The sequence below is a fragment of the Acanthisitta chloris genome, unplaced genomic scaffold, assembly GCF_000695815.1.
Source record: "Acanthisitta chloris isolate BGI_N310 unplaced genomic scaffold, ASM69581v1 scaffold43675, whole genome shotgun sequence".
Lineage (NCBI taxonomy): Eukaryota > Metazoa > Chordata > Aves > Passeriformes > Acanthisittidae > Acanthisitta > Acanthisitta chloris.
Window position 1 is genome coordinate 38,401 of NW_008672855.1, and position 14,483 is coordinate 52,883.

The 14,483-nt window shown below is 44.5% G+C and overlaps 2 protein-coding genes across 2 annotated transcripts in view; one reads left to right on the plus strand and one right to left on the minus strand.

The window, feature by feature from the left end:
• The window catches only part of GSG1 (germ cell associated 1), an 11,268-nt gene extending 2,017 nt beyond the window's left edge, over positions 1 to 9,251 (plus strand). The window contains exons 2-6 of the mRNA XM_009074665.1: positions 3,223 to 3,541; positions 5,823 to 5,870; positions 7,888 to 8,040; positions 8,165 to 8,276; positions 8,939 to 9,251. Coding sequence (XP_009072913.1) covers positions 3,223 to 3,541; positions 5,823 to 5,870; positions 7,888 to 8,040; positions 8,165 to 8,276; positions 8,939 to 9,251 — 945 coding nt within the window. The remainder of the gene's footprint in view (positions 1 to 3,222; positions 3,542 to 5,822; positions 5,871 to 7,887; positions 8,041 to 8,164; positions 8,277 to 8,938) is intronic.
• A 2,192-nt stretch (positions 9,252 to 11,443) lies between these two features.
• Positions 11,444 to 14,022, minus strand: KIAA1467 (KIAA1467 ortholog; the record flags this gene model as incomplete). The annotated part of the gene is made up of 3 exons (XM_009074667.1): positions 11,444 to 12,123; positions 12,529 to 12,755; positions 13,905 to 14,022. Coding segments are annotated over 3 exons (351 nt in total), but the record flags the coding sequence as incomplete, so codon positions are not given.
• Positions 14,023 to 14,483: the final 461 nt, after the last annotated feature.

Below are 14,483 nucleotides of genomic sequence, written 5' to 3' on the forward strand. Positions count from 1 at the left end.
CTCCATGCCCTCTAGTGACAGTGCATTCTCATGAGAGGTGATGTCGTTTTTACTTTTCACTTTACACCTTCGGGTATTGTGGGAGCCTTTAAACTTTCAGAATAAGAGCCTAGAGGAGACTTTGTGCAAATGTATATCTCTGTCTCTCCTTATTAGGTTCCCAAATTCATCTGGTGTGACCCTGCTGGGAGCTGGGATTCCTGGTGAACTTCACATTTTGGTAAAAGCTGCCACTACAAGGGACACTGACAGTCTACCTCACTCTCCCATCCTTTGAGTATTAGATTTTTACTCACCACTGTTTCACATACCTCCTTCATGGTGTTGCCACGGTGAGAGTCTGCCACTCAGCAGCAATTCTACTAAGGGGCTCCTTTGGGCATCAAAATCTCCAGTGCCCATGGGAAGAGCTGGATTGGCATCTCCAGGGACTGAAATCCTTTGTCCTCAGAGCAGATGCAGTTGCATAAACGTTTATCTCCCCATTTTTTTGTTCTTCTCTTTCTATGACTGTCAGCTCTGGTCAGGAAGATATCCTAGGGCTGGGAGGCTTGTGGGTTTTGGCATTCTGCTGAGACAGTGCACAGGGCAAGGGGTGACCTGATGCCAAGGATGATGGTAGTTTTTGAGCTAAGGTCACTTGTCCCCTGAAGCATTGGCCAAAGAACTGCAAGTTTGCTCCATACAAACTCCCAAACAGCCACCACATGGTGATGGTTGGAATCTTTCTGTTTTAAAGAAACTTTCTACTCAGTCAACACAGGTCATTCTTCTGCACTTAATCCCAACCCGCAGCTCCAATCACTTCCCATATAATCTCCCAGAACAGCTGTGCTGTGATTGCATTGTGGATTACAAAATGACCATTTTCCACAAAACAGCTGCTGGTTAGAGGGATAGCATTTAATAATCACTGGGGAGGCGAGAAAGGAGAAGAAAAGACAAAGGAGAAAGGGGTTTGCAGAAATTTGGTTTCTTGAAGGATGTGGAGATGAGCAAAACAGCAGACAAAGTTTGAGTTCCATTACTGCATTGCTCAACCAAATTAACAGGACTTTGAAGACTTGTTGGTAAGGTAAATTCAACTCTTTTTCCTTTTGGGGATATCTAGATATTATGGTCAGTTATTGTCAGTAACTGCTTGGCTTTTGTGGAGGGAAACGTTTTTGACAATGCTTTCATGAAGGAGTAGTTCAGATTTGCTTCTCATGCCCTATATCCCCTGTATCTTTGATCCAATTCTTTCTTCTGACTCATTTATTTCTTGTATTTTTTCTCTCTTCCATAACACTCATTCTGAAATTATATGGCCTTTAGGCTGCCGTCACAAATCAACTGAAAAGAATATTTTTCCCCTGTTGAAGATTTAAATTAGAAAGATGATTTTTGTCAATATTGTGAGTGGATTTTTTTTAAAATAAAAGCACAAGCAACCCAAAAGCTGAGAAAACAGAAAATCTTATAATCAAGCATTGATTAAAAACTTTGTGTGCTGAAGGTTTCTATTTTCAGGTGAAAATCATGTTTTTGAGAAGAGCTATTTTTCCAATAATTTCCTTTTCAGTCATTAGCCCAATTTTCCACTATAAAAACTTCCAGTGAGAAATTTGGCACCAACCTTAGCCAGAAACTGTTGCTAGTAGGTATCTGCTCTGCAAAAATGGTAATATTTAACATGCCTTTAGATCACAAAAGTAATTAGTTATGGTATCACTAAGATGTTACCATCTCCAGGGTTCAGCTTTTCCATTGCCAAAAGAAAGAAATGCCCGGGTGAAAAGACAAAAGAAGCCAGAGCATAAAACAATACAGGAAATTTTGAAGAGCTGAGTATTTTCTTGCTTTCAGTGAGGGTGTTCCAGGTCAGGCTCTGCTCTCTCAGTGTGATGAGATGCTAATGAATTCCTGCTTTTCAAAGAAGAGCTTCAGCATCATCTTTATTGACCACATTTCCAAGCTTGCTGGTTAGCAGAATAAATGCCTCTAAAAGGCACCACAGCTAAAAGTGCTGCAGTCACAAACAATGCAAAGCTTGGTCTCATATCTTTTATTTGTGGTGATGTCCACAGAATGCTGGGTTTTTCTCACATGTTCAGTGTTGGGTGAGTCAGTCAAAGTTAAGTGAAGAGGATCAGCAGCAGGCAATGTCTGTACAAACTGAATCTATTCACGGGCAAATAGATTATGAGAGTCATAAATAGGAAAGGGTGGGAGTACCTGGATGAAGTTGTGCCAAACATAGGGAGTGCCATGTGGGAAGAGACATGCATTGATGACATGAAAGTTGATGTGTGGGTAGATGACATCTAATTAATCCACAGAGTGATAAATTAGGGTTCTCAGAAGTCAGTGCAGGGTTTTGCAGGAACCCTAAAGTCTTAAGCTTCCCTCTGAGTGAGAAAGTCCACAAGACCCTGGTACACAAACTGCTTTCTGAATTACTTTCAAGTGATGAGATGAAAGTGGGAAGAATGTTTGTGGCAATATTCACTCTTATAACAAAAATCCCTTTGGCACTTTGTGTGAGAGCAGAGATGCTGTCATCCCACCACCCCATGGAATTTCTAATGTGCAGATCAGGGTTTGCTTAGGTGAGAGGTGCTGCTCTGGGACTTGAACTCTAGCTGCCAGATCTGGGTAGCCTACTCAGTCCTCTCTGAGTAGGTCACTGCTGTGGTATGTGACCTTCAGCCATATGGGAACATTTTCCTGCCTTTCCCCACTGTGAAATCACCACACCCTCTGCCTCTCTAGGTACAGTAGTGAACAGCTTGAAAAAGTGTTTTGGGACACTTGGCAGCAAGATTTCTCATTTAGTTGGACAGAGCATTATGTTTCATGTAAAGGCAACACATGGTATTTGGGGAAGTCGGTTAACAGTTTTTCCCTATCATCTCTTAGATGGAGTGAATGTGATGTTCCTTTCATTTTGCTCATGTGCTCAGACACCTCAATACACTCAGCCCTGCTGTCTACTGAGTCACCCTCTCCTCTCCAGTACAAATACTTAGTGTACTTTTAAACGGGTGAAGCTGACCCACTGCTCCAGTCTCCTGGCCTTCAGGAAGTGATTCTTCCATGCTGGGTGAGCTGTTGGGATGGTGTGAGGAGGGCAGAGTGCTCAGAACCCCTCCCCACAGATGCACAGTGGGAAAAGCTGGGATTTGTAAGACTAGGTGAGACAAGTGGCTGGTGTGACAGTCCCTCCCATTTGTGTTGTAGATGGAGCTGCTGAAGGGAATGCCATTGCGCCGTACTTTCCTGGCTGTCACCCTGAACCTGCTGGCTCTCAGCCTCTCCACCACTGCCTTGCTTGGCAGCTACTGGTGCACCGGGACCCAGAAAGTGCCCAAGCCTTTGTGTGGGAAGACCAAAGCCACCCAGTGCATTGGTGTCCCTATGCCGTCTGAAGCAGATGCTAGCAATGCTTCATCTGAGGATGTGGTGCACTACAGCTGGGAAACTGGAGATGACCGCTTTGCCTTCAGATACTTCCACACAGGGATGTGGCTTTCCTGTGAAGAGAGCATGGAAGGGCCAGGTAGTGTCTTGCCCAGGCAGCCACAACATATTCCCTTGTATTTACTCCACAGGAGCTTGAAACCGAAAGGCAGGAGGCTGACAACACTTGGAAGAAAAGCCTTCTTCATTTTCCTAGATGGCATCAGCTCTGTGCACTGGTGTGGTCATTATATTTCTGTCCTTCACTGGGATGTTCACAGAGTGGGGAAAAGGAGGATGGTTGTCTCTGGTGTGCCCTTCAGTCTGGAATAGGGGCTATGCCTGATGGAAAGGTGGCAGTGACTTCCTGATGGGAACTGCAGTGATCCTCCTTTCCCTTTCCCCATATCTCTATTCCTACACACAACTTATTTCATGGTCTCCAGAGCACATTTGTGCATGTCCTCTCAGAAATTTATGTATGGTGATGCTTTGCAGAGCTGCCAAGTTCTGGCAGTCACTGTGAGGACTGCAATAGTTGGTATTCCTAAATTGCCAAACTGAGAGGTTTTGCGTTATTAAATAGGGACTGGTCTTTTCTTTAAAAAAAAAGAGAATGACTGCCCTATAGATACAGAGAAACCCTGGAGGATCTGAACCCAGAGCAACTAAAGCTAGGAGGCTTTAGTTGCTTTGAGGATTAGAGCTGCAGTATTGTAATTGTTTCCATTTGTTTTGTGTGCTTGAAACTCTCATGTCCTAATAAGAGGGCTGCTTTCTGTTATGAGCACTTCCAGACAGGCAGTGGAAAGATAATGTGTTTATTTGGGACTGGTTTGGGTTGGGGTGTGTTTCCATGGTCCTTGTGGGAATGGAACTACATCCCTTGACAGCTTTCTCTAAAAGACTTATCTAGCCACTGGGCAGTCCTGGAATAACCCCAATGCCTGAAGGAACGCAGAGAGCATGCTACATCTGAATTGCAGCAGAACATGGGGTAGTGCACAGTCAGTCTCACTTGCCTGCTTCCTGTTAATCAAGTACAACCCACCCACTGCTGTGCATCTTTGAAGCAAGTGTATGACAATAACAACAACAAAAAAGGGGGGGGGGGTAGGGCTACTATGAACAAAAGGATATTCAGTTAAGCTGGAGAAAGGATTTCATTATTCAGGCTAATCTCTGGATCAGTTTTAGATGACCCATTACTGAATATCCTCATTAAAGTTCTAGGTGAAGTAGCAAATTGGAAGTTAATGAGAACTGCAGATGGCACTAAATTGGGTAGCATCCTAAGAGCTGTGGATGACAGAAGTAACACAGGAGATTGGGAAAGATTAGAACTGGGGATAGAAATTAAGAAAATTAGATTCTTACATGAAGCAGTGCAGTAATAGAGTATGCAGTGAGACTTACAGATAATAATGACAGACCCTCAGCTGAGACAGCAGTTTGTGTCTGGACAACATAAAAAGCCAAAGCAAATATGAACACAATTTGTCCAAATACCATGCCTAAAATGCGAGGACAGAAGACCATATTTCTGTGTGATTCTCTGCCACAGAAGAGAGTCTGACGTTTCTGTCATGACCCTCTACAACTCCCTTGAAAGGAGGTTGTTGTCAGGTGGGGGTTGGTCTCTCCTCCCAGGCAACCAGCAGTAGGACAAGAGGGCACAGACTCAAGCTGTGCCAAGGGAGGTTTAGGTTGGATATTAGGAAGAGATTTTTTTATGGAGAAAGTAATTAGGCATTGGAATGGGCTGCCCGGGGAGGTGGTGGATTCACCATCCCTGGAGGTATTTAAGATAAGACTGGATGTGGCACTTCGTGCCATGGTCTAGGAACAATGGTAGGATTGGACTTGATGATCTTTGAGGTCTTTTCCAATCTGGTTGATTCTATGATTCTATGATTTCACTTGGAAGTTTTATTTTTCTTTAATTCTTCTTTGGGAAGCAGTGCTAGAACTGTTTTTCTGAGGTTGGGATGAGTGGGAATTCACTTTCTTAGCAGCAGTGATGGGTCTGCAGTCTGTTAAAAGATATACCCTTAATAGACCTGATCAACAGTAATGTTGTGAATGAGTAGCAACAGATTTTTACATTCAGCAGAGGCTCATAAGATTTACAAATAGCTAAGTTTGGGTTTTTTTTTGGAAGGCCACTTATAGTTTTCCAGGCAGACATTGCCTTCCCCCATGTTGCCCCAGTGAGAGAGTCTGGAAAGACAGTCAGAAGACCAGAAGTAAGAAGGTCTGATGGGTAGACTCAGGGATAACTGTATCCATGCACTGAAAAGAGAGTGAAATGAAGATATTTTCTTTCCCTTTATGTACCTTGCATTGTTTTGTAAACTAATACCTTTGGGTTTGTGTTTCAGAAGAGAAATGCCGCAGCTTTATTGAGCTGTCACCACCAGCAGAGAGAGGTAAGAGCAAATCCCCATATCTCACTGTGGCTCCCCAGTGTGCCTCCTTGGGATGGGGGACCTGAAACATTTTGCCTGTGTGGGGACATCAGGGTGGGTCTCCAAGGAGCTAGGCATGAGATCCTGGCTTGTGGTTGCTAAGAGAGCAAAGATTTCCTCCCAGATATTTGCCTAAACCACTGCTATATGTGAGGTCAGTGCTGGAAACCTCAGACCCTCTCATATATGAAGTGGGATTTGTCTCATCTAGTTGCCCAATCTGAGCTTGTCATCTTGCTGTAGTCTGCGGGAAGAGTACGGATGTCTCCTGAGGACAGTCCCTCCCACATAGGCCACATGTTAATTCAGTGCTTCAGTTTTGGGGTCTAATGGGATGAGACTGGAAGCAGAATCACCTCTTACTTTGTGGTAAGTGAACAGGACGTCATAAAATTATGCTCTCAGGCCGAAGTCCTTGCCTCAAGTACAAAGCTTCATTTAGGTTGACTTTTCCTGCCATTGTCACACGTTTCAAATTCAAATTCAAGTGGGGATAACCTCAGTATACTTGGATGTATGTGTACATATGCACTGGAGATTTTACGTAATGAAAGCTTTTCAATTGGTGTGGGCTTGCTAACTATTCCCTGACTTGGAGGCTGAAGGCAAGTGATTTCAGATGTGAAGGAAAAGGCTTCGGGTGCAGAGCCTGTGTCAGTGCTCAAGCCGTGAGAACAAAGGCTAGAACAAATGCTGGGGAATTGCAAGAGCCAGGAGGGAGATAAGTATTTTCACCCCTTGCTGCACGTAGTATCATCTTAAGATGACCTTGGCCTCCAGTTCAGCTGCCACTGTATAGTTGGGCCAGCAGTGGAGAAGGTGGTGTGATCGTGGGCACGGCTGGCTGAGCTAGATGTGCACAGAGCAGCTCCATACTACATAGGCAGAATTACAAGACCAAATTACACTGCATGTGTAGGGAGCTTGGAGTCAGAAGGATGTTGATGTAGAGGCTTCTGTGCAAGTGTGGTGCCTGCAAGAGCCAGGATACATTTGGCAGTCTGACCTCTAATGAAGTATTCTCCCTGATGGTGCTGCAGCAAGCAAGCCAGGTCCTTTAAGCAGGGAATGCAGCTCATCAATTTCTGCTAAAGAGCTGGGTGACTCTGTGGCACTAATGACATTGAGTATTCAAGTCAGTGCCACATTAATGAGGGTTTTCTTCACACTCCTGTTCCCCAGTTGAATGTCTCTTCTTACAGCCATTAATAGTTGCTAACAGTAGTGTTCACAGTGCTGCTTCATTTGCCAGATTAATGTTTCTTCCTCAGTGAATCCTGTGCTTTTGCACAGTCCAGCATTACAGAGTGCCTTTTCTCATTCTTCAAGTCCTACTGGACCGCTGTAGGACTGAGTTCAGCTGTAGACTGTATCACTTAAGTCCCACTCAAAATCCCAGCATGAAAGCACCTGCACTCTGTTCAAGCTGCAGGGTAAGTGGTGAATGTTATTGCCCTAGCTGTATGCTGACCCCAAGGAATGCAGTTTCATTTTAGTTGGGGTTTCAGTGAGAAACACAGGCTTGCAAGGGGCTTCCTGAATTCCAGAGGCTAGATCTCACACAGAGCTGCACCATGCAGTTCTTGACTAGGTGAGACCCAGGTTAAATGTTGTTTGCTTTTGTTGTGATTAGAGCTCAGATGTGTTCATGTCCAATCTAAACCACTAGGTTTTATGCTAATACTCAACAGCTTCCCCATGTCTTTTTCCCCTTGCTTTCCTCCTTGCTGTTTATGAATAATGCTGGCTTGTTTACAGATGGCATTTTAGTTCCTCTCAGCTTTTGCCATGCCAGATTAGCCAAGCCATCTTCTGTGACAGACAGTCTGTTCCCTTCAGCATCCTTTGAGCCCTTGCTCACAGGCTGGGGCAATTGCTTTTGAGTGTTCCTCATTTTCCTTCTTTCCCTGCTTTCCAAAGGACATTTTTTCACATTGGGTTGGTACTCTCTCTTGCTTTCATCCTGTATTCCCGGCAGGAATCCTGTGGCTGTCACTGGGATCAGAGATGCTGTACATTAGCTTGCTGCTCATCAGCTTCATTCTCCTGATGGTGGAAATGCTGCATACTGGCAATCCTGTCTGTGGGTTGAAGCTCAATGCTTTTGCTGCTGTTTCTTCAGTGCTGTCAGGTAAGTGTATTACCGTAGGCTTGGAACCACAAGCAGCAGGAGGGCCTCCTCTGCCACACAAGGCTTCAGTGTGCTGCCCTGGCTCCTGCTGTAACTTCTTTGCTTTCTTGTCTTTTGCGTCCAGGTCTCCTTGGGATGGTGGCACACATGATGTACACTCAGGTCTTCCAGGCAACAGTTAATCTGGGACCAGAGGACTGGAGACCACACACATGGGACTATGGCTGGGCATTCTAGTACGTGAGTTCTGAGGCCACCTGCACTTTCCCAGCCTTTTGGGCTTCAGCTGTGCCACATGCTTCCTCCTCCTTTCTTGACCTTCTGTATTTCCAAAGACAGGTGTACCACAGTTCTCCTGCTGCTAATCTCCTGTCTTTGCCTCATCGCCTGGTTTAATAAATAGTTTCTGAGTTACTTAAATGAGTAGCTACCAAGGAACTGGCAAAACAATGGGGTCACACCTAAATAATTGCCTTCAACCCTGATGACTAATCAGGTTTGCCCCTCTGCTGGTTTGCCTTGTTTGGTCTCAGCTCTTCCCTGTGTGCAGAGGCTGGTGTCACACTTGTGATGATTTTCTCAAACATGCTTTGTTTTTCTGCAGTTTTAATAAGTTGCATGCTGGTTTGGCATTGTCACTAACCAATGTCCAAAGGACCTATTCCTGCAGCATCAGGTGTAAACACACACTTAAAGATGTGGATACAGCCCAGCCCACAATTAGCCGTCACACCATCTTCTCCAGTGCTCCAGAACTGTAATGCTCTCAGACTTAGTCATTCTATGTCCATGCCCAGCAGCTTCTGCTTGGCAAATCAGAGTGTGTCACAGTGCATGCAGTTCAATTCCTCACCCTCCTTGGCTTCTCACAGCATGTCATTTTGTGTCTCTCCTGTAGCATGGCCTGGGCCTCCTTTACCTGCTGCATGGCCTCTGCTGTCACCACTCTCAATACCTACACCAAGACGATCCTGGAGTTCAAAAGGAACCACATCAAGGGCTATGATGGGAGCTTCAAAGATCAGTCTCAGCACCACCAGTGCTTCATACAGCAAATAAGCAGCTATTACGAGCCCAAAGGCAAGGTCTTCCATTCAGTCTCTGAAGGAGTCGACTTCTACACTGATCTGCAGCAGAAAATGCTACAGCGGGAACCAGATCTGGAGCTGGATGAAGTCTTGGGACAGACAATGGGGGAGGATCGCTGTTAGGGATAAGTGTACAGAAACAGAGCAGTGGGGTTTGGGAAGCACAACAGCTCTGAACCAAACACTGGCACCACTGTTAGCAAGTTCTTGGGGAGGTCTTCCTTCCTCTACAGTTTGGGGAGTGAGAAGGTGGGGACTGGGTCAGGGCAACTGCAGTGCTAACAGCAGCAGGTTGGGCGTCCTCCCTGATCAGAGCTTGACCTCAGCTGAGAAGGGGGAAACTGTAGGGACATGCTGGTGCCAGCTACCTCCAAGCACTTTCAGACAATTGAGGCAGATGTCCTAATCCCAGTATTACACTTGTGAATAGATAGTCAGCACCATCCAGATAGCAATTTGCACTGCTAGGCCTCTCTGGGTGGTGTTACATTGACCTTTCATCAACGCCCCTGGTTCAGTGCTATGAAGGGCATCAGTGCTCATATTGATCAGCTGTCATCCTCTCTGAACACCCTATTTATTCTTAATTTCCAGGCCCAAACTCCTCTTCTGCTGCCAAAGTCCTGCTGCAGTAGGAATGAGGCTTTCAGACATCTCTCTCCTCTTCTTTCCTATCTGTAACAACTCCCATATGCTCCCTTCTTGTTTTTTCCCCCAAAATCTCCCATTCTGAGGTCCTTCGCTGTCTGCCTCTTTTTATTGTGCTCCTCCACAATCTTTAAGAACCCTTGGCTGGAGTTTTGCTTTTTTCTTTGTTTCTCTTTATTTGTTCCTTTTTCCCCACTGTAAAAACATTGCAAACCCCCCCCCCCCCAAATCAAGCAAACTCATAATCTCTCAAAGATGAAACACTGGTTCACATGACACATGATGCTGTACACAGTATTTATTTGCTCCACTGCAGTTCACAGTTCAAATACATTTTCCCAACAATATACATACAGACTCTTTATTCACAGTGGGGAGTGTGTGTGTGGGGTGGGGAGGGGCAGGGTGAATTCACATTATGGAGGAGCTAACATCACTGCACTTGACTATCAGTTCTCTCAGGAATAACCTCAGAGGAATAAAACTACTACCTTAGGTAACAGCCACGTGACCTTTCCCAGCAAGGTGGTGGCTGGACAGGAGGGAAGAGGCACTCCTGTTTAATCCCTCATATGTTACTGGTCCTCACATTTTCAGTCTTATTATGCAGCTGTATTAACTGACTTCATATTATAAACACTAAACCCTGTCTGAAGGAAAATTCCAGGCCTAGAGCCTTTGCTACAGTTGTGCTAATATATACAAAGCTATTTACACAAAAATACCATTAAATGTATACAAACTGTTCACAGGCTCTGACATTAAGAGAGCAGGGCCCAAGGACCAGCCTTGGGGCTTGCAGCTAATCCTGAAGGGCTATCCTGGAAGCTGTATATGGAGATGCTGGGATGAAGAAGACAGAGGGTGATACAGCAAGGAGAGGTGTCAAGAGCCCAGGAGACAAACTCATGATAAATGCAACCATTTGGAAGGAGTATCAAAGTCTGCCATCACCTCACCACTGATGGAGAAGTGTGGGGAGGCTGAAAGGGCACATGCCAGCAGGGAGGCAAAGAGTCCTTTGCAATCCTCATCTCAGCCTGGCTCTGCCTAATGCCAAAGGCCAGACCTACAAAGGCATACTGGGAAGACAATTCCTACATTGTTGCCCTGAATTGTGAGAAGCTGCTGGGGCACCAAAGTAGTTCCTTTTTATATAGTAATTTCTATTACAAGGAAATTCATGCAGATGCTCTGCAGCTGCAACACAGGAGACTGATGGCACACTGTGAGGCACAGTTCAAAACACTAAACATACTGTGAGCAAATGTGTCCCAGAGGTAGCCTGTTCTCCTGGAGCTGCACACAGGGCTGGGCTGGCAAGGGAATAGCAATATGGAGTCCAGAATAGGGACAAAACACACAGAAAAGCTTTCCAGTTCTGTCTTTGTCTGATCCTCTGAACCCTGAAGCAATGATGTAAAAAGAAGCTTTTTGTGACTAGATGGAGAGTGACCTTTACAGTGACAGTTGGGATCTGCTGGAAGTCTATCCCAAAAGGGCTGTAATACATTTGCAAAGGGAGACTCAGCCTACTGGACTGCAGTGTGATGTGACAGTGAAACTTTGGGCTCATACAAAGCTTAAGGATGGACAGAAGTAAGATGTGAACCTTTCATTTCTATATCATCCACATGCACCTCTCAACTTGGAATCGGGAAAGAAATACACAAGTGCAAGACCTGGGAAATGCTGTGGGGGACCATCTTTCTCTATATCAGGTAATTCAGCCAGAGAGCTAGCTTGATTGTGAGTTTGGGAGCAGTATGGAGAAGATGGCTGAGAGCACAGGAGAAGTTGTAGACAAGACCAACCCTGCAGGAGCGACACAGAGGCTTCTCTCCAAAAATATAAAGATTAAAGCAGGTCGTGTCCTTTAGTCACACCACTTGCCTTGACTCATCGTGGCCCACTCTAGGCCTAGAGCTTGTTTGACTGCCTGGGAATACTGATTGGACATAAAAAGGTGCGTCCTAAATCTCATTCATAAATTAAACATACAAAAAATATACATATATTGTATAAATTAACACATATATATATAAAGCCTGTTTTTATATATATATGTCTATAAATCCTAAATTCACATTTCTGTGTTACCTGGAAGGAAGCATGCAAGAACATATGGAGGGGGAGTTGCTGAACAAGTTTCCTCTGGTGCAGGACAGGTCTGCTTAGGACAAACCTACCTCCAGCAGCATTCCCCAGAGAGCTAAAGAAAGGGAAAGTGCTTTTAGCCCCCATTCCCTCTACGTAGCAGTTTTCCTGAAGATCCGCAGAGCAGCTTCCTGTATTCTCCATACAGATGACAGATCCAACCAAAATCTGAGGAACCACCAGGCTAGAGCTGGAGAAGGAAAGGCCAAGAAACATTAAAGACAAAACCTAGTATCATCCAGTTTGGTAAAGTGGTAATTCACAGGCCAGCAATAGCAATAGAACCTGGGCACCACTCTATGGAGGGCCCTTGTTTGCCCATGTCAAAACAAGCAATCTCTGTCCCACTTCTCTGTTCCCTTTGTAAGTCTCTCAGTCCCTTATTATCATTCATCACCCCTGTTACTTTCTAAGATCCTCCACTGTCTCCAACTGCCAAAGTACATCTGGACCTCACAATCTGCCCAGTTTATGTCCAAAGGGGCAACCAGTCATCTTGCAAACAGCCTCTTTGCATCCCAAAGAGAACCTTAACTGTGTCTGTAGGATGTTTTTAAAGGCCTAGATTTGATTAGGGATTCCTGCACAGTCTCACCTTCTGAGGAAAGTCAACAAATTTCAGACGGGCAAGAAATCGCCTCACTTCTCCACGGCTGATTTTCGGAGTGGTGGTGTCCTTTAACCACATCATTCGACCTTGACTCATCATGGCCCACTTCAGGCCCAGCTTGCTGACCGAGAGAAATCCTGGCTGTTTTTCAGAGGTTGCAGTTGTTGTCACAGTGATGTGAAATGCATCCTTCTGGAGATCGTTAATGCCAACTAGTCCATCAGAAAAGAACAAGAAAAAAGTGGTGAGGAGTAAATGGTTATGTTTCTTCCAGAAGAAATCTTACAGCCTTTACTCAGTCAAAATATCCACTGGACTGAAGGTATGACTTTAAAATTCCCTGTACCATAGTTGATAAGGAAAAATGATTTAAAGTTAAAAATTCTCCATGGAAAGAAACTGAAATTTAGATCAGAAACAGAAGGTGGTTCTAGGTGATGTTTTTGAGCTTGAATAGGAGATGTATGTATTTCAAGAATGCAGTTCACTCTCAGAGAGCTTTCCTTCCCACACCCGTCAGCAGCTATTGTTTACCTCTATAGAAGTTGAAATTTGTAAATCATGGGCAAGTCAGCTCTCTCTAGTTACTGCAGAATGATCTGTACAGACCTCAGAAATCCCAATTACTAAAAAAAAAACCTCTAAAAATGAGTCTCTGTTTGTTCTTGACTGAGCTGTGGTTTTGATACAACTGCAATTAGATGTTATTACTATGTAGCAGCTTTTCTATGCTTCCTGGTGTACTGGTCTCAGTGCTGGAAAAACTCATATTTTCTGCCACATTGCCATGCACAAGAGGCTGCCTATTAGTCGAACTGCTTTAGAAAGAGCAAGGAAATGCAACAGGGACTGTACAATCTCGTATATATGTTAAATCCAGATCTACTTTTCCCTGAAAACATACATTTAAATATTTTGGATTCCCCCTTTCAAAAAGAAAAAGGAAGAAGCAGCAGGGCTGCAATCCCAAAGAATAGGAGAAGATGGCCAACACAGGCAGAAGTGTATCTCAGGTGACAGAGAAAATTTTCACAGTGATTTTTCATGCACTGCATTAAATCCTAAATAGTTCCATGGAAAGCAAGGAAAATTCTCTGGTGTAAAACATGCATAAGTCAAACTTGGACCTTTCCTTGCTTAAACAGGTGCAAGAAACTTGGTAGTTCTTTTATTTGCAACATAGGGGTTGGACAGCATGCTGCTCCAGAAGGAAGATGAATCTTATTTCCCATTGCTGGCCTATGTGTGGTGGACCTCAGGTGCTACCTTTAAAGGCACACCTACACCCCATTGTTTCTCACAGCTACTCCTCTTTCCATACTTCTTTTAGCCTAGGTAGTTTCTCCTCCATTTCTACTCACCTGCTGAAGCAATGACTTTCTCTGTTGCATTGGTGAGGTCCAGAAGGACTGTAGGAAAAACAGGATGGAGGAGATAGAGGTGGTGCAGCCCTGAGTGCTGAGGTCTGGGACCAGATTGCTGTTGGAAAGAAGGACAAAAACATAGCAGTTGGCTAGCAAGGAGGAGTCTAGCTTTGCCAAAGAAATAAAGTTTTCTGACGCTGTACTGTCTTTACATGGATCAGAGCATCAAAACCTCTATGGCTTTAAAGAGATGAAATCCTAAAATATTTTTTTCCAAAACAGAATTTGCACCACAACTTCTGTTTGGTAAGGTTGAAATCTAGCTCTACCAAATGCAGCTTGATGGACAAAGCTACAGTCTGGAAGTTTGAGTCTCCATGCTGAATTGTGTGCCTGCACACAGAGAAGTGCTCTGGGGCTGGGAACAGCTTTAGAGTTACAACAGCCCAGTGTTGTACAAAAAAAAATCATAGAATAGAATCATAGAATCAGCTGGGTTGGAAGAGACCTCAAAGATCATCAAGTCCAACCCTACTATCATTACTAGAATATGGCACTGAGTGCCACATCCAGTCT